At 38.9% G+C, this 20,820-nt stretch overlaps 1 protein-coding gene across 5 annotated transcripts in view; it reads left to right on the forward strand.

The window, feature by feature from the left end:
• Positions 1–20,820, forward strand: part of SNRK (SNF related kinase) — a 57,050-nt gene that overhangs the window by 24,065 nt on the left and 12,165 nt on the right. For all 5 annotated transcript variants that reach the window (XM_053599281.1, XM_053599280.1, XM_053599282.1 and 2 more), the window contains one exon: positions 18,448–18,589. In XM_053599281.1, the coding sequence (XP_053455256.1) occupies positions 18,448–18,589 (142 nt within the window). The remainder of the gene's footprint in view (positions 1–18,447; positions 18,590–20,820) is intronic.

Below are 20,820 nucleotides of genomic sequence, written 5' to 3' on the forward strand. Positions count from 1 at the left end.
TGGCACCTGTGGCTCAGTGAGTAGGGCGCCAGTCCCATATACCGAAGGTGGTGGGTTCAAACCTGGCCTGGCCAAACTGCAACAAAAAAGAGCCAGGCGTTGTGTCAGGCGCCTATAGTCTCAGCTACTTGGGAGCTGAGGCAAGAGAATTGCCTAAGTCCTAAGAGCTGAAGGTTGCTGTGAGCTGTGACGCAACAGTACTCTACAGAGGGTGACAAAGTGAGAGTCTGTGTCTAAAAAAAAAAAAAAATAAGTGCTAGAAAAAATTGTTTTTAACTTCTTTAGTTTCAAAGAGTGAATGAGAATGTAAATTTCTTCTTTTTGATACTGATACTTGGAGTTTAATTTCCTTCCTTCATTTCTTGGACTCAAGTGATTCTCTTGCCTTAGTCTCCCAAGTAGCTGGGACTACAGGCGCCTGCCACAACGATTGTTTTAGAGACAGGGGTCTCACTCTTGCTCAGGCTAGTCTTGAACCTGTGAGCTCAGGCATTCTGTCTGCCTTGGCCTCCCAGAGTGCTGGGATTACAGGCATGAGTCACTGTGCCCGGCCTATCACCTCCTATTTTAAACACACTCTGTGCTCATTGAGGAGTGACAGCCAATATTTGTCCCTTTGTAAAGTTTTTCTGATGTGTGTCCTTCAGAACCAGTGTCTGGAATTTCAAGGTTGACATCCCTTGGGGACATTGCTTGTCCTTCCTTCTGCTCTGAGGAGCCTAGAACCTGCCTGCTTCCTTCCCAGTGCCATCCCCTGGAGCCTCTGATTAGTGTCCCTTTGTGTTGCCTAGACCACAAGGTTGCCTGGTTGCCTCATTCCAAATCATTCATTTCCTTCATCCAGAGGTTCACGTACCTTTGCTCTTTTCTAAGGGTTCTCCCCATCTTGTTACATAGGAAGATAGTTGGGTTTTTGTTAGTTTTCATTTTAAAATAGATCCTTAATGCCTCTCACTGCTTTCCTTTAAAATCCTGTATGGAATGACAAAGGTGTTCACAGTTGATAATTATGAATTCTATAAAGTGAATAAAAGCCAGAAGTTAATATTCACTTGTATTTCAAGGCAGAGCTGAAGCTCCGAGTCTGGGTATTTTGTCTGAGGTTTGCTGTGGAGCTGACTGGCCAGGATCTGTGTGATTTTAGATTAGAGAAAGGAAGGATTCTGTAAGCAGGTTTCCATTCCTTTGTTTGGGGCTGCCCAGTTCTCTGATATGGAAAGTTCGAGGTGAGGGAGGCCTTGGGGCTGTGGGTGGGGAATTGCAGTGGGAGCAGCTGTAAGGAGAGGAATTATTGGGTTGGTAGACTGAGTTGGCAATTTCAGGTAACCACTGCTTCTGGTGGTTTATTAATTTGTTGTAAAATTAATTTATTTTATTAATTTGTTGTAAAATTTTAGTCTGTTCATATCTTTGCTTTGCCGAGAACTCTTTAAAGACTTTGTATTTCAGTCAGAATCACAACCAGCGTCCTCCTGGTGGCCAGCACAGCCCTCAAGATTGGCTTCCCTATTTCTTCCCAGTTGTTCCTGCCCCTTCGTCATGTTCCAGATGTGGCCCATCACAAGGCTCTTCCATCTCCCTCCCTTCCTCTGCCTAGATGGCTCTGGTCCACATGCCACCCTCTTGGCAAGGCCTCATCTTCTTCTCCAAAGGTGTAGGGCCCCAGCACTGCCGGTTCTCTTTTTCCACTTCCCTTGCTTCTCTGGTTTCCCTCACCTCCATTTGTGAAATGGTATAGTAGCTCTTTAGGATTGTTGAGGGGATTAGATGAATGAATACTAGTACTTAGTTTAGCCTAAGGCCAGAGATAAGATTAGCCTTCAGTTGGTCAGATTTAACAATCTCAGAGTGCTGCTTCTGGCAGATCACAGAATGGTTGTGTGGTGTTTCGGCTACAGTTCCAGAGGCACATTTAACATTATATCATGGCCTCAATTTCCTTCTTGCCTCTTTCTCAGTGTGAGAGAAGGAGGATCAGAGGGTACCTTCTTCTTTGGAAATTTGTTCTCAGGGGAATTTCTGAAATATTGGCTGCTGTGGGAAAGCTGAAAGGAAGGGCAGGCCAGGACCTTTGCTTATGTGTTTTTTTTTCAGGTTTTTCGTTGTATTTAACTTTCAGAATGTTGGGTTATTTGTATTTAGGGAATAGGTTAACTTGTAAAGTGGAGATTTTTCTTTTTTTTTTTTTTTTGTTAATGTTAGGTTTAAAAAGTAAATGAACATCCTGATATTTATTGGATAAGTGGTTAGTTTTCTTGGAACTTGAGAAGAGCTTTTCAAACCACCTAAAAGCATACCTATCTTAATACAAAAAGAGTTACAGAGACTGAATGTACTTATGTTCACTTTAGGTTGTACGTAGGAAACCTTTAGGGAGTTGAAATTATTAATTTTGCTTGTTTTTTATTTTTTAAGCTTTTTTTGAAGTGAAAATGTAAGACTTGAAGAAAGACTAATTTGCAAAATAAAAAATTAGCATTTAGGGTAAACTTTTTAGAATAGTAAATTGGGAATCCTTTTATTCACAATACATGTTGCCAGACTGAACTCCAAATGTTCAAAGTGAAGTTACTTTAGTGTTTTTAAACACTATGAAAGAATAAATTTGTCTGCTTAATGCTGTGATTGATTGCTCTTGTGTGCTTACTCTGAGGCCTGGTGGGACTAGTTAGTGATAGGTCTCAGTTTCTGGGGAAATGTTCTTCACATCAAGAAGTTGCACGTGTAGTATTTAGATTGATTTATTAGCCTTATAGAGATGTGTTAAAAAATTACAATATAGTGTAAAATAGTGTCTAATTTAAAATTTTAATTTAGAATTATTTTAAACTTTAAGACCCAGGGAAAAAAATATGGAATTGCAGCATTTGTGGCACTATGGTGAGTAGAAAACAAGGTCCTTTTCATAGATACATCTGAATCCTAGTGCCTGGGATGCAGCTAGGCACAGAGTAGGCACACTAGTTTGTTGGATAAAAATAAAGGAGGGTCTGTTGGATGGCTAAAAAAAGAGGATGATGAAGTTCAGAGAACACATGCCCTGATTGCCTTTTCTCTTTGGAATTAAATGGGGCAAAGCCAAGTCCGCCTCACTACAGATGGCTCACTCGTTCACCTTGCTCAATACTGAGGTCCTTGAGAGAGGGGACTGTGTGTTTGTTTATATTTTATCTGTGTCCCATCACCTGGTAAACACACAAGCTCTTCATGTTTGGTTAAATGAATAAATATTGCAGAGGTGAGCCAAAGAAATGAATATTTACATTCTTCTGAAAACTTCTTTACAAAGTTCAATTGTGGTCACTCTCCATGGCTCTTCCTGATCTCTTTGCTCATGCTATGCTCCCTGTCCTGGAATTTGTATTTAATGAATCATAGATTCTTAAAAGATAGGATGAAAGCTGTCATTCCTCTCTTCAGAGAGATACATTTTAGTTCAATTTCAGAGGTATTTATTGACTGCTGTGAAGCCATTTTTTGGACCTAATCTTGAAATCTTATAGGATGGAGTGAAAGGTGGACTTACAACTGTTGGACAGAAAAAAATGCTCACAAAGCAGTTTTGAAATAACTCTGGAACATAAAATAGAAATAGTGTAAAACAGTGTTCTTATTTTGTCCCTTTGGGTATTTGACTCTTAATTCATTTTTTATATATATATTTGATCTCTCATTTTCTTTTTTCTTTTTTTTTTTTTTTTTTTTTTGGTAGAGACAGAGTCTCACTTTATGGCCCTCGGTAGAGTGCCATGGCATCACACAGCTCACAGCAACCTCCAACCCCTGGGCTTAAGCAATTCTCTTGCCTCAGCCTCCCGAGTAGCTGGGACTACAGGCGCCTGCCACAACGCCCGGCTATTTTTTTTGGTTGCAGTTTGGCCGGGGCCGGGTTTGAACCCGCCACCCTCGGTATATGGGGCTGGTGCCTTACCGACTGAGCCACAGGCGCTGCCCGATCTCTCATTTTCTTGTGTATTAATATCTTTGTTGTGATGTGGGCAGATGATTATAATGGAAAATTGGAGGGTAAGGTTATAGGTGGATCTGTTTCCAAAAGGAAAATCAAGTCATTGGGGATAAAGTATTCTTTTTATTTTTAAAAGTCAAATAGATATAACTTGTAGGTATTTGGTATGTTTTACATTATTTTCCTAAAAACCATTTCTATTATTAAGAGTTTGTATCTACTCTTCACTGATATTTGAAGGCCTTTGTTACAACTTAAAAGAGACTGTGTGGATTGGGAACTCCGGTAGATGGAAGGAAGCCCCTTAGATGGTGTGATTCTCAGTAGTAATTAGTGTCTAGAAGATTGAAACTGGCTTAACAAATTCTTTTCCCCCCAGTCATCTAAGAACATGAATTAACAAATTCTTAAGGAACTAACGTATACTCTAGGATGCTGGTCAGCTGGTACAAAACAAGACAAACTAAATGCCAGTCGGTTACAAGCTTAATGTTCGTGTGTCAGGGCAGCTATTTTTTTTAAGTGTTACCTATTTCCTGGTTTGTAATAAAATAATATACAAAAGGGCTTCTTTTATTAGTGTATAGTATAAGTTGATTAGTTTAACCCTTTAAGGAACATTATACGTCACCCTTGGTGGAGTGCTGTGGCATCACAGCTCACAGCAACCTCAAACTCTTGGGTTTAAGTGATTCTCTTGCCTCAGCCTACCAAGTAGCTTGGACTACAGGTGCCCGCCACAGTGCCCAGTTATTTTTTGGTTGTAGTTGTTGTCGTTTTGCAAGCCCGGGCTGGGTTCCATACCGGCAGCTCCGATGTATGTGGGATGTATGGAGCAGGCTCCCTAACTGCTGAGCTACAAGCACCAAGGCCCTGAGGTCACACTTGTAATTCTTGTTTAGATTTCTGTTTCCGCTCTGGATAGGGCTCTTCATGATCTAGAATTTTAGCTCATCCATTTCTGTTGCTCCCAAGGCTTTTAAAACATGATTTCTGCAGATTATTTTGTGTTTTGTTGTTATAGCAGAACCTTTAGTCTGCTGAAGTCTCATTATTCCACATAGAGGCAGAAAATCCCCTTGGATTTTGGTTAGTCCTAATCTTGTACTCAGTCATCAGTTTGCAGGTGAGGTATCTGCTCTCCATCCGGTCGAAGGACAGACATATCAGTATCAGTGAACAAACTGATAAAATTTTCTTGGATTACCAGCTAGCTTCGGTATCAAAATGAATTTGTTAATGAGTAGAGGCAAGAATAGGTAGAGAACTTGAGTGTTCCCTGACTTTCTAAGCTTTGATTTTTACTGCTACTGTTAGAGGGATAAGGGGAGCAACTTTTCATATGGTGAGGAGGCTTTCCAAAATTGTTTTGTGTTACTTTATGTAAGATAAATGATCTTCAGAATCCTTAGCTGTCAGTGATTCTTACCAATTAGAGAACTGCTTTTTGATCATTTTATTTACATCTGTTTTTGAGTTGTCCTAAACACAGAGTACCAGGAAACGAGCAAATGGATAGCTGAAATGGACCGTCCTAAGTCCATATACAAAGCTCACATATTTTGTTCATGGCTGTCATTCAGACTCTTATTTATTTAATTTCACATTACAGTTTTTAGCAAGTTCAGTAAATTCGTATTTCTAGCATCCAGCTGATAGGTAACATAGGGACCCCCCGAACATCAGGCACCCTGATCGACAGTAACAAGAGATGAGGAAGAATCATGAGATTATAATTGGAAACTTTAAAAACACAATGTATGCCTCTCTTTGCTACCTGAAGTCCAGTTAAGCACTGCTTAGGCATACTTCTGGACATAAGGTGAGGCATCTGCTTGCCATGGAAGCAACACTTTTAAAAGGAGAATCCTCAGAGGAAGGTAATAGTCTATCTTTTATAAGCCAGGTAGTTGTTACTTTCTGTCTGAGTACAAGAACAGAGATGAATTGTGGCAAGGCCCAGGACGCAAGGGTGGTGGTACTTTCTCACCTAGAGATTCTCCCTTCATTGGCAGCTTCTTGGGTCTCATTATGATTACTTCTCAGCACCTAGACTGGTGCCAGGCAAATAGTGATGCCACACCATTGTTGTAATATACATTATCACTGTCTGCTTAGTGGCTCTTTAAAAGGTATAGAGACTGATGCCCCCAAGGACACCTCTCTATCTAAACATGAGGAAGAATTATTTAATAAATGGACTAGAATAATTAAATATTTGAGGAAGAAGGAATGATAGTTCTCTACCTCTGTAATAACGTCAAATTCCAGGTGAATTAGGCTTTGTATATGAAAAATTAAGCTCCAAAAAAGGTGAACATTCATATAATCTTGGCCTTTCTAAGCAGGAATCATAAGAAAAAGGGTGATAGATTTGGTTATAGTTTATGGGAATAGCACACATATATTTGAAACAAAATTACAATGCAAACAAAATGAGGACATATTTGTAATATAGAGATTATTATTCTTAACTGTAGGGAGAGTTCTTAAAAGTCAGTGGCAAACTCCCCTGAAGACAAATGAAAAGATAACTCATTAAACACATTATATAAATAGCCAGTAAAGAATAAAAAGTTTAACTTTACAAATAATTAGAGTATACAGGACTTAGCATAAAAACTGCAATAATAAAGACTGTGTGATATTGGCAAAAGGGTAGACAAATAGATCAATAGAATAGAAAGTCCATAAATAAACCCACACTGTAAGTGGTCAGTTCATTTTTAACAAAAGTGCTAAAGCAGTTTTTCTAGCAGTGCTGCAAAACAATTTGATATTCATATGCAAAAGAACACTGTTAAGTACCTCTCACCATTTATAAAAATTTAACACGGCACAGACCTAAAGTAAAACTATAAAAGTTTTGGACGAAAAAGTGAGAGTTTAGGCAAAAATATTTTGAGTTTAGGCAAAAATATTTTGTTGAGGTTAGGCAAAAATATTGTTGAGTTTAGGCAAAAATATTTTGTTGATACAATATCAAAAGCATGACTCAAGGGCAGCTCCTGTGGCTCAGTGAGTAGGGCGCTGGCCCCATATACTGAGGGTGGCGGGTTCAAACCTGCCCCTGCCAAACTGCAACAACAACAACAATAAATAGCCGGGCGTTGTGGCGGGCGCCTGTAGTCCCAGCTGCTCGGGAGGCTGAGGCAAGAGAATCACGTGAGCCCAAGAGCTGGAGGTTGCCGTGAGCTGTGATGCCACGTACTCTACTGAGGGCGATAAAGTGAGACTCTGTCTCTACAAAAAAAAAAAAAAAAAAAAAGCATGACTCATATAAGAAAATGTTGATAAGTTAGATTTTTATTAAAATTAACTCCTGCTACTTGAAATATACCATTAAACCAAATACTTACAAATCACGTATCTAATAAAGAATTTGTTCCCAGGATATACAAAGAACTTCTCAAAACTCTAATTAATTAAAGGGCAGCCCAATTTAAAAATGGATAGAAGAGGGCAGCGTCTGTGGCTCAGTGGGTAGGGTGCTGGCCCCATATACCAAGGATGGAGGGTTCAAACCCGGCCCAGTCAAACTGCAACAAAAAAAATAGCTGGGCATTGTGGTGGGCACCTGTAGGCCCAGCTAATTGGGAGGCTGAGGCAAGTGAATCGCCTAAGGCCAGGAGTTGGAGGTTGCTGTGAGGTGTGATGCCAGAGTACTTTACCGAGGGTGATGAAGTGAGACTGTGTCTCAAAAAAATAAAAAAATTGATGAAACATTTATACAAACAGTTCACCAAAGAAGACAAGGCAAATAAAACATCTAGATACTTCATACCTTAAGTCATTAGAAATATAGTTAAAACTGCATCTGTTGGAATGGCAAAAATTTTAAAAAGTTATAATACCAAGAGCTGACAAAGATACGAACGGAGCAGCTGAAATTGTCATACATTTCTGGTGGAAATGTAAAACGATGCAGCCATTATGAAAGATTATTTGGTAGTTTTTAATAAGGATAAACATGTACTTAACTCATCAATGACCTAGAAAACCCTTTCCTAAATTTTCATTTATCCAAGAGAAATGAAAATTTGTTTGCACAAAAGCTTGTATGCAAATGTTTTTTAGTGATTTTATTCATAATCACCCCAAACTAGAATAAACTGTGAGACATGTGTAATGGAGTATTACTCAGCAATAAAAAATTATGAATTATTGACATTGACATGGCCTGTGCAACAACATGGTTGAATCTCAAACGCGTTAGTTAAAAAAACCCAGCTTTCAAAAAGTACGTGCTGTGTGATTCCATTTCTAGGACAAACATACGGACATAAAATAGCTGTGGTTAGGGGCAGGGCAGGGATTCACTATAGAGATGCACAAAGGAACTTTTTCTGGTCATACAGCTGCTTTATATCTTGATTGTGGTGGTAATTATGTGACTACATTTGTCAGAACTTGGACAAATGCACACTAAAAATGGTGAATTTTAGTGTAAGTTATGCCTTAAAGACGTTAGGCAAAAATAATCAGGGCAGTATAAATTGAAATAAATCTTTTTACTTTTACCTATCGGGGTAATAGGATTTTCTGTGGTGTTGGTGATGATGGGGCCTTCCCAGAGGAAGAATCTTACTGGCATTAAATAGCAATAATCCCAAATGTAAGTGTTAACTTTAAAAATAGGAAATGGGTAGTTATATTTGAGGTAACTCTCTAGCTATAGTTTTAATCTGAAGGAGCAATCGAAAAGTTATAATTCTACATGGAACCAACCAGGTTGTATGTTTAATTTCTAGAATAAATTATACCCATTTTAAAACCACATGTCTAATTTAGGTGTTATGTGTGGAGAACTAAGCAAAACAGATGTTTCAAGAACTAACATTTTCAATTTTGAACTTTGTTTTATTAAATTTGCTATTTTAAAGTTCTTTTCTCTTTATCCTCAAAGGAGGAAGTTAAAGTCTCCTGGCAAGCCTAAACATTTTAGGGAATCTGGGATAATACTTATTCTGTTAATAGAATATACCCCGTTTGACTTTATTTCCATATGCAGAACAGTGTTTCATTAAACATTTCATGAAACATTTTATGCTTTTTGAGAGAGAACCTGTTTAAATCCTAGCCATGCATTGCCATATATGGGTGCTTCTTATTAACTGATATTTTTAACTGGTGTATTCTGTCTTGTGTTAGCATACCTCAACTTTATGCAAAAGACTCAATATTTTTAAAATCAATTTAAGAAAACATCACAATACTCCATTAGCTATTAAACTAAATCATTGAGTTAGGGCAGACTTCAGATTTATAAAATGCTAACCATTCATGATTCTAGTTACATTTGACTAGGCAAAATTGTACATTTTTAGATTTGGTACTAACTTTAAATGTTTCTACTTTCTAGTTCAAAGTTAGACTTATTAAATTGCATTGTATTTGTCACAATCTTGTGGGAATTTTGAAATGTAAAGTCACTGTTAGAAACTAATTTAAAGTCATTGTGTGTTCATAGTGAATCAGTTGTCCAGTGGGCCCCCCTTTGGAGAGTTTCTGGTCTGAAAGTCCTTGTAGGAGAATGTGCTGCGTATTGCCATGCTGGTGGCCCCTGTTGCCACATTTCCATATTTCTAATATATGGACATTTTAGACTTTGTTACTAGTACTATCATAGAATTGGACGAAGACTAGAGATTTTTCTCTTCATCAGGTAAAAGGAGGTATTTAAGTTGTACCAGTCAATCTTTTTAAGTTCTCAATTTGGAAAGGTATGCATTTGTAACTGATTCTCCCTCCACTGAGGTATTTAGAAATACCTTGAGGGGTTGTTCTGGCTGTGGAAATTTTGAGGCAGCTAGAGCATCAGACTGATTTTGTCTGGGAATGTACCCATGGCGAGTGACCACGTGGTAGCTCAGGCTTTAGTGTCACCTTCACCTTAAGTACTCTCAGATCTGGCCTGAAGCAGGGAAATAGAACGTGATAAGGCCAACTGCACTACCCGGAACCTTTCTCTGGTTTCATGAGACTTGAGGTCCACTTCTTAGATATGACAATATTGAGATACCACCAGAAAAAAAAGCTTACCAATCTCTGAGGTTTATCCAGAGACTTTGTGGTCTCTATAACCTGCCTGTTTTTTTCTTTCATTACATTTTATAAAACTGTTAAACACATTTTTATGAGACATCAAGTTTAATATTTGAATTTTCTTATTTGAATTAGGAATTAAGCAATTATTTTTGCTTAAAATAAAAATAATTCTTATTATAGCTATTCACACTATGGCGAGATTGGTTTTTGAATCCCTTAAGGAAACCTTGTGTAACCAGATATACCCAGATTGCAGATTGATAACCACTGTCTCAGAGACTATGCCCAGGCCATTTTCTCTTACCTTGGTATTCCTATAAAGATGTTTCTGCTTATTTGGCTAAAATACCTACATATCACATCATAATACTCTGTTAGGCACAGCTAACTTTTAAAAAAATAAATATTCTTGTAAGGTAATTCAGATAACAGGGAAGTATATTGAATAAAAAATATAAAGCTCCCTTTACTTTTCCCTACTGGTCCCACTTCTGTACATTGAAGTAAGCACTGTCCATCAGTCCATGCGGGCCTTGCAGTGATACATGCTGTCCAGACACTCTCTCATAAACTGCCAGGGATGTGGAAGAGAGAACTAAGACACATGGAAGCTGGGTAACTTGGCCAAAATAACAAAACTAAGCAGCCATCATGGAATTGGAACCCAGGTCTCTGAAGCTTTAGCCCAGGCATGCTCTTTTCATTAGGACATGCTGAAAGAAATCACCCAACTATCATGTGTCTTAGCCTGCCGTATCTTTTCCTTTTCATTTGTAAAGTTCACTTCCTCACTGGTATGAATATCAGGTTTGTAAAGTAATTTATGAAGGAATGCTGAGTTGGAAGTGTGTCTGCGGATCGTCCTGTTTGGGTTTATCTGAATGTCTGCAGTCTCACAAATGTGTGATTGATAACCCTTTGACTTCTTGAACTTTGTTTTCTTTGACTTGAAAAAACAAGTTTGCACAAGGCTTACACAGCTGAATACAACTACAGCTTGTCTTCACTGCTCCCAGCACTTCTTAGTCTCCTTTTCCTTAGTTTTTTTTTTGAAGATTTGGTAATAACTCCGACCTATCCCTGCACCTAGAACTCTGCTTCTGCTGCCTTGTCGGGAGGACCTCACTCAGATAATATTGGCAAACTGTTTTCTCTTTAGTTCAGGGTTCCCTCCATTCTGTAAACTTCTGTTGAGCAGGCATTAGCTGGGGTAGGGCACGTATTCTGCACTCAAGGAACTCGGAGTAATGGAGGGAAATAGGAGAAAATCTGTAATCATAGTTAATTGTGTGGATGCTGAAATCAGGTCTCCAGGTGGGAGGGCATTGAGGGGAGACATCAGGAAAGGAGAAAGTCTACAATAGGGGCATTTGAAGATTTTTAGCCCATGGTGGAAGTGGCAGTATCTCCTTTACCTGGAAGTCAGAGTGAAGCGTCTCCTACGCTTAGATTGACTTGAGTATGTGGGGCCATTGACCAGGCTAGAGTACAGATGGGCACAAATAAATTTGAAAAGATAAGCTTAACTTGAGCAGCACTGATTTTTTTAACCCCCCAAGGGGCATTTAGATGAATGGTTTGGGAAAGGAGTGTTTTCAAGTAGGTATCATACAATGGTATTCATTGTCACTTTTTTTTTTTTTTTTTTTTTTTTTTTGTGGTTTTTGGCCGGGGCTGGGTTTGAACCCACCACCTGCGGCATATGGGACCGGCGCCCTACTCCTTGAGCCACAGGCGCTGCCCTTTTTTTTTTTTTTTTTTTTGTAGTTTGGCTGGGGCCGGGGTTTGAACCCACCACCCCCAATATATGGGTGGTGCCCTACTCTTGAGCCACAGGCACAGCCCCATTCTCACTTTTTTTTTAAGAGGGAAGACTGTTTCCTAGTTAAATAATAAAACCTTGCTTCTAACTCGAGTATTGATAAAACCAATAATAATAGAGGTATCAGAAAACATGTCTAAAGAACATGTCCAAATTCTTCATTCCTCTTCTGCCTTGCTCTGACACTGTTATTTCAAATGACCTGACACTTTTCTACTTTCAGAATGTGCTCTAGTCATGTTCCTGAGAACTAATTACTGATCGCTGTTTGAGGCACGAAAGTTTCGTTAGTGCAGAGTTCTAGGTGATTTTTAATGCAGGCAAGGAGTTTTTACTGTGTAAATGAAATTCGGATTGGCAAATGATGGGTGATTGATTAGATTTCCGAATATCATACAAGAAACAAAGGTCCTAGGTTTTATTAATTCTTGGTATTCTAAAAAAGCATTCCCTTTTACATTAGTATTGGGCCATATGTCAATTGCTGGACACGCAATTGGACCACGCAATTGGAACTGGATTGGAACTGGATTGCAATCACTATTCAGTTCCACCAGTTGGAACTGAATAGTGATTGCATAAATCCTGGCAGCTCTAAGTGGTGTCGTAAAAGGTGCCCCTTCATCATCCGTGGTAGTTTTAGAATATTCTAATTCTATTTCTTCTTTCGTGACTTAGGGCTATATTGATAAAAGAGAGCTGAAGGAAAACATAGAAGTTTCCACCTAAAGCCTTTCTTCTCATCTTCTCATTTTTATTACTTTCTAATCTCTGTACTCTCTTTGTCTGCATAGAAAATTCACTGTAAAAAAAAATTTTTTTTTTTTTTTGCAGTTTTTGGCCAGGGCTGGGTTTGAACCTGCTACCTCTGGCATATGGGGCCAGCGCCCTACTCCTTTGAGCCACAGGCACCGCCCCTAAAAATGTTTTGTTTTGGAAAACCACTTGGTAGTCATATCCACCTCTCTTGAGATTTGTTTTTCCTCAAATGAATGGTTAGTGTGTTCTTTTATCCAATGTTTGTTTTCATTTCCATCTTTTGTTAGCTTATCTAAGTGAACTTTGTAATATAAACTCTATCCCTGGGCACAGTGGCTCACGCCAGTAATCCTAGCACTCTGGGAGGTCAAGGCGGGTGGATTCCCTGAGCTCACAGGTTTGAGACCAGCCTGAACCAGAGTGAGACCTCATCTCTAAAAATAGCCAGGCATTGTGGCAGGCGCCAATAGATCCCAGCTACTCTGAGGAGGCTGAGGCAGAGAATAGCTTGAGCCTAAGAGTTTAAGGTTGCTGTGAGCTGTGACGTAACGGCACTCTATTGAGGGCGACAAAGTGAGACTCTGTCTCAAAAATAAATAAATAAATAAAATAAACTCCACCCCCAACCCTAGAGATAATTCTCTTGTATTATGATATATAGACTTAGTGAGTGTTAGAGATGAGACTTCAGTTCTCATTTTGTGATCTTATTTTCAGCTAGTGTGAGAGTGGCCAGTGAGAGGAAGTAGTAACTCTTACCCTCTATACTATCAAAGACTTTATGGCCTGTCTACTCTTGACCATGGTTATATGAGGAAGAAGGTTTTTTTTTTTTTTTTTAAACAAAAGCAATTACATTTATTAAGTGATATTTTGTTTTTTCCATTTTTATTGGCCAAGGGGCTATAGCTGGGCCTGAAATCAAAATCGTTAACATCTGTAATAGTATTATCAACATTAAATTTGATTACTCACAGGGTTGATGTGTGTTAATCTGTGCATTTTTAATATGAATAGACAATTTCATCGACATTTTGAAAAAATGAAAATAATGCAAAGTTCTCCACTCCACTTGCTACTCTACCACCCTCCACCCCTGTCCCCCATTTACGGTCTTCTCACGTTAGGATCTCAGGCTGAGGCTGTGGTCTGCATATGGGGAATTTGTAGTTTTTATTAGCCTGGGTTTATTTTTAGTGGAAAAAGGTAATTTTAAATATTCACTAAAATGGAGGTGGCACCTGTGGCTCAAGGAGTAGGGCCCCAGTCCCATGTACCGGGGGTGGTGGGTTCAAGCCTGGCCCTGGCCAAAACTGCCAAAAAAAAAAAAATTCACTAAAATGAATGTTTATTAAGATAGCTACCATGCCTCTCCCTCATTTGTGCAGGAATATAATAATAGATAATCCTTCTTGATGCCATTCTTAGTTCCATAATACCAGACATCTATTTCCAGAGACCCAAGATTCTGAATCATCACCTTTTTTTCCCACCTGAATTACTAAGAAGACGTCCCTGTTTCTCTCCCTTCCTTCTTGATTAGTTTTTTTCTCCTTGTGCCACCTCCCTCCCTCGACGCTCCCCTGCCCCCCACAGTGACCTGGGAGCCTCATAAGGGCAAGGGCGTCTCTCCTTCATCTCTGTATCTGCTTTGCCCAGAACAGGGCCTGCCACAGATGAATCAGGGCAGCAGCAGCCACCTTTGGGTGTTTTCTCTGTGCTGACTACTTAGCGTGGACTCTATTTTAATCCTTTTAGTGCCTACAGCAGCTTTATGAGGAAGTAGATTACTGTTAATATTCCTATTTTAAAGATGGGGACACATTTATAAATAACTTGGTTTAAGTCATACCATCCTCTGTGTGTTTTGTGCTCTGTTTTATCTCTTTCCTTTGGCCTTTGGGATGAAAAAGATATCCCAAAGGATGGCATGTCTTTAAAATGATTCAAAGACAAAAGTTGGAAAATAAATATATGGAATAAATGGCCCCTTGAATAATCATGTTGTCTCATAGAGAGGGTCATTTGCCTTTTTTGAAACATAGTTACATTGCTATTTTCTAGTTTACATGCTTTAAATTATGTCATTTAGGTTAACAATCTACTTGGCACAGAATTAGATTTCTAAGTTTCTCATCTCTTAAGCATGCCCATGTTTAGAAATTATTTGAGCCTTAAACTGTGGAAACTGTATATTTATGTTGGTTCCCTTCTTTTTTACTCTTCTCATCATGTATCACGTCATTAGAAAGCAGAGGATAGATGATCTTGAAGAGATAACTTCCAAATAATTAGACTTCTTATTGCTTGTGAGGCTGATATTTAACAGAAAAAGTTATCTTTAGTCAAATAAGTATTCTGGGTAGCTTTTAATTGATACTTATATTATTCATTCATTTTAATTTTATCTTTTTAAGAGACAAAGTCTCTGTTGCCCCGGCTGGAGTGCAGTGGCACAATCATAGCTTTCTGCAGCCTCCAACTCTAGGGCTCAAGTGATTCTTCTGGTGCCTCTCAAGTATCTGGACTAGAGGCACATGCCATCTTGCCCAGCTAATTTTCTTATCTTTTGTAGAGATAGGATCTTGCTGTGTTGCGCAGGCTAATCTCAAACTCCTGGCCTCATGTGATCTTCCTGCCTCAGTCTCCCTTCAGTGCTGGAATTACAGGTGTGAGCCACTGCACCTGGCTCCATTATATTTTAAAAATATCAGCTTTGAATAATTGTGCAGTTTGGCATAGACAGAAAGTAAAGAACCAGATTAGTTTATTCATAGCAATAGTATGAGATGGTAGAGGAAATAATGTAACTAAACTCATTTTATAAAAGTTGTTGCTTGGGGATTTATATGGAAAGATATGAATTTATTGTATTTCAGGTACAGTAGGATCTGCAACAAATGAGTCAACATAAAGAGCTAGGTCTACTGTACTGATACATACATGTGGTTTATGGCCAGTCTATGAAAGTTAGGTTACCTTGAGGTGGTCAGTGTAGGGGGGTGGTCAACTATGGAGGCTCTACTGTATGTATTAGGGATTAGGAATGCTTATAATGTAGCATTGAACATCATCAATATTTGAACAATAGAAGAAAAAGCTTTTAACTAATCAGATTTGTAACATTTATGCATTTTTGTAAGCCATTTAAATCTTCCCTTCACTGGGGGTAGGCGACCAGGTATTTATTAGTAAAAACTTGATAGATTCCCCTTATTGTATAGTGGACATCAGTGGAAAGGTGGGATTTTCTTTATAGTTAATTTGCGGAACATAACTTTTTTAATAAAAAAAGACATGCAATAAATGGAGAATAATTGTAAACTTGGGAGTTAGGGCAGGTAATCAAAAACAAGTTTAAGTTGTGCAAGGAGGGTTTGAGTTAAACGTCAACTGTATAAATTTCCTTTAAAAATCTTAATAAGGTACTCCTGGAATTAGGGTTGAAAATCCTTCTCACTGGCTAATTAAAGAATAGGCATGACTAAGAAGAAAGTTTCTAGTATATTATAAAATAAAAAAGAATAGGGCGGCGCCTGTGGCTCAGTGAGTAGGGCGCCAGCCCCATATGCCGAGGGTGGCGGGTTCAAACCCAGCCCCGGCCAAACTGCAACCAAAAAAAAATAGCCGGGCGTTGTGGCGGGCGCCTGTAGTCCCAGCTGCTCGGGAGGCTGAGGCAAGAGAATCGCGGAAGCCCAAGAGTTAGAGGTTGCTGTGAGCCGTGTGACGCCACGGCACTCTACCGAGGGCGGTACAGTGAGACTCTGTCTCTACAAAAAAAAAAAATAAATAAAATAAAAATAAAAAAGAATAAGAGATAGGCATGACTAGTTGCCATTATTAACACTTCTGATTTTGAATGGGGATAGCCCTCTGGATTCCAAGGTCAAGGCAGAGAAGTGACAGTAAGTGGAATAGACTACTCTGAACCAGCTTTCTGTCCTGGGGCAGTAGGTCAAATAATCCAACAGGCAGTGCCAGGGAGACCTGGGGATACACTACAGCCAAGGGTTTGGTCTCAGTGCTCCATTGATCCTAGACCCCTTTCATCGTTTATGTGTATGGTTTGATTTTAATAGACTTTCCCATCTGTTTTACTAATTTTCATTGGAGTACCTTTAGTAAAATTTATTGTGTGTATAGAAAAATCACATTGTGTGTTAACTTTTGAGTTTCTGCTTTTGTTGTCCTCTTCGTTTAGTTTGAGCCAAGAAAAGACATTACATTTTAATTCTCTTGAAAAATGACATGGAACCTACATTATTTTGGGTTGTTTAAAGTTTAATGGAAACAGCAGTTGATTGTTAACATGTGATGACAAAGGCAGATGTGGTCTGCCGCTCCATTCTCTGTGAAGCCTTTTGTGGTCTAGAATGCTTCTTGAATTGTTTTCTTGTCATATGAATGTTTATCATTTCTGTGGTTTCTAGAATGAATGAATGACTTATGATATCCTTCTCCTAAATCCTTTTTTCTAAAAAAAAAAAAAAAAATGCCCATACATTTTTTTATGTGAGAAAACATTTTCCATCTGGGTTAGTTTTTTATTTAATGACAAGAAGTAGGGAGTTGTTTGTTATTGTGGCAGTTAGTCTAATGCTAGAGTTGGGAGGGTTTTCAGGTGTTTGGTGCAGGAATGCCATATGCAGAACATTAGATAATTGCCCAGCCTTTGGCAGGCATGCTTTACTAAGTTAAGGGAAACTTAACTACCTTTTCCAGTGTTTTAATAGCTCCATTGAGTAGTTCCCCCTGTTTTTTTTTTTTTTTTTTTTTTTTGGTTTTTGGCCGGGGCTGGGTTTGAACCCGCCACCTCTGGCATATGGGACCGGCGCCCTCCTCCCTGAGCCACAGGCGCCACCCAGTTCCCCTGAAAAGTGCCTCCTGGTTACTGTGGCTCTAGTTTTGTTTCTGAAGTGATACATAACCGATCTTTTCCCTTATTGATGGCCATGTTTTTCTTTCCTCTCTGAGCTTTAATTTTCTCCCCCCCCCCCCCTTTTTTGAGACAGAATCTTACTTTATTGCCCTTGGTAGAATACTGTGGCATCATAGCTCAGAGGAACCTAAAACTCTTGGGCTCAAGTGATTCTCTTGCTTCAGCCTCCTGAGTAGCTGGGATTACAGGCACCTACCACAATGCCCGGCAATTTTTTTTTTTTTTTTTTTTTTTTTAAGAGACAGGGTCTTGCTCTTGCTCAGGCTGGTCTTGAACCTATGAGCTCAGGGCAACCCACCCACTTCAGCCCCAACTATTTTATTATTATTGTTTTTTTTAGAGATGGGATCTCCCTCTTGCTCAGGATGATCTTGAACTCCTTGAGCTCAAGTGATCTGCCCACCTCAGCCTCCCAGAGTGCTAGGATTACAGGCATGAGCCACCTTGCTCTGCTAATTTTCTTATCTATACGTGACCTGGTTACCTCACTAGCATTGAGATAAAGAACAGCTGAAACAATTGTGACCTTAGGCAAAATCCTTTTTAGGTTCCAGAGTATTAATATCTTAGTTTTATCTCTGGTATGTATTTTAATGGGAAAAGCAGCAGCATGTTGTCCATTAGCTTGGGAGCCTGGATAGATATTTTCCAGCTGATGTTCTGTCCATTAACAAAGGAATTAGTTTATCTCTTCACTTGCTTAGGCCTTAAGTGAATATAAAAACAGTAAAGCAAGACAGATACTTTCCCTGCCCTATTGGGGCTTAAGTTTTTCTCCCTGGATGTTTTTACTTTGACGTATAAATGCTTTAGGCTGTTAAAAATAAAATAATAATGTTAGCTCACCTTTACACTTTGTATTTTTAGGTTTTTTAACTAGTCTGATTTTTAAAACATGTCTTTGATTTGTAGACATATGGAGTCTGGGAGTGATCCTTTTCATGTTGGTGTGTGGGCAGCCACCCTTTCAAGAGGCCAATGACAGTGAAACACTGACAATGATCATGGATTGCAAATACACAGTACCCTCCCATGTGTCTAAGGAGTGTAAAGAGTAAGTAAAAAAAGTATGGAGGTACTTTAAGAACTCATTAAAGCCACAGCTTTTAATTGATTAGCATGTCATGTGTCTGGGTTCATTTTGATTTTTGAATTTAATATTTTATACTACTAAAAGTGTTTGAGGGGGGTTGGCCCAGAATATGCTTTGAAATTTAGTATGAGAGTATAAAATGTATTTGCCTGTTTCTTAAATATGCTTGTTTTTAAGAAATCCATTACATGCCTGTTCAACCTTTAGGAGTGGTGGTGACTTCACTTGAAGACATTGCCATGGAAACTACCTTTCTCTGCCTTAGCAAAAAGCAAGACCACCTAGAATTAAGTTTCAGAGAAGTATTAGGGCATTTTCTTTTCTGAATAGACACCATCAGTATACATTTTTTTAGGATTTACATAGTATTTGTCATAATTTTATTCTCACCCTCCTCCTGCCAGTAGACTAAAGAGCTGTGTTTTGGTTTACGTGACTATGAGAAACCAGCCACAAAAAGTTGATTACTTGGAATTTAAAATACTATATGGTACTAGAATATGTGTAGTAAATACAGTAATGGAATAGAACTATTGGAAGAAGTTCAGTAATTTCATTGACTTTATGAGTGACATTTTAGATGAGCTTAGCTGAAATTATAGCCACTACCTAAAGAATTTTGCTATAGTAACAGTTTTGAGTTTCTCTTATCAGCTGTTAAAAAGGAAATCCGATAGCTTGAGAAATTTTTTTCTCCATTCATCTTAGGTAAATGGGTAAGAACTTAGGGATTCAAACTGTCTAAATTCAAATACTGGCTTTTACTTTTATTAATGATTGCCAGTGGAAGGACCTACCTTATAGGGTTATTGTGAAAATTAAATTAATTGATATATGTAGAGCTCTTAGTTCTTAGTACATAGGAAACACTCTGAATATTGATGACGGTGCTTGTGATTTTTGTTGCCTTACTAGTATTCTGTGCCTGTGGAAGTAGGGTTGCTGTCTGTAGGCATACTTTGTGTGTGTGTTAGACATTCAAGCAGTATCTCCATTCTCTTGATGGAAAAAATTAAAACATACTGTTTCTTATTATTCAAAAATGTGTATGTAATAAAATAAATACCTGTCGTGTAGTTATTATCCAGCTTAAGAGATAGAACAATTCCTGGGCAGCGCCTGTGGCTCAGTTGGTAAGGCGCCGGCCCCATATACCAAGGGTGGCGGGTTCAAACCCGGCCCCGGCCAAACTGCAACAAAAAAATAGCTGGGTGTTGTGGCGGGCGCCTGTAGTCCCAGTTACTCGGGAGGCTGAGGCAAGAGAATCGCTTAAGCCCAGGAGTTGGAGGTTGCTGTAAACTGTGTGAGGCCACGGCACTCTACCGAGGGCCATAAAGTGAGACTCTGTCTCTACAAAAAAAAAAAAAAAGAGAGAACAATTCCTAATATCTTAGAAGCTGTCTCTGTCTCCCCCAAGAGGGATTATTTATAATAATGATAGGAACATTTGGCTTTTTTCCCTTTTCTTGGGTCAGTTTTGCTAAACTGTGTTTATATTATAAACAGTTTGTCCATTTTGTCTAGTTTTCCTGTCCTGTCTTGTCCTGTCTTACTGTGTCGCCCTTGGCAGAGTGCTATGGTGTCACAGCTCACAGCAACCTCAAACTCTTTGGGCTTAAGTGATTCTCCTACCTCAGCCTCCCAAGTAGCTGGGACTACAGGTGCCCGCTACAATGCCTGGCTATTTTTTGGTTGCAGTTGTCATTGTTTGGCAGGCCCGGGCTGGATTCGCACCCGCCAGCTCTGGTGTATGTGGCTGGCGCCCCAGTTGCTTGAGCTACAGGCGCTGAGCCTTGTCTAATTTTTCAAATTCATTGACCTCAAGTATTTATAATACCCTCTAATTATATTTTTAAGTCTATAATACCTGTGGGGATGCTGCCCTTTTTCATTCCAATGTTGACAATTGCTGACCTCTCCTGTTTTCATCTTGATCAGTCTTGCCAGAGGTTCGTTGACTTTTATTAGTTTATTTTCAGAGTACTACCTATTACTTCTATTAATTTACAATTACATTTTTTTTATTGATTTTCTTTTCTCTTGTGTGTGTATTTCCTTCCTCCTACTTCCATAGGCTACTTCTGGTTTTTTTTGTTGGATCCTTAGCTCATGAATTTCCTTTCCTAAAATATTTAAGTTTATAAATTGCCTCCTAATGCCATTTTGGCTGCATCTCACTATCATTTATAATC

This window comes from Nycticebus coucang, chromosome 8, assembly GCF_027406575.1.
Source record: "Nycticebus coucang isolate mNycCou1 chromosome 8, mNycCou1.pri, whole genome shotgun sequence".
NCBI lineage: Eukaryota > Metazoa > Chordata > Mammalia > Primates > Lorisidae > Nycticebus > Nycticebus coucang.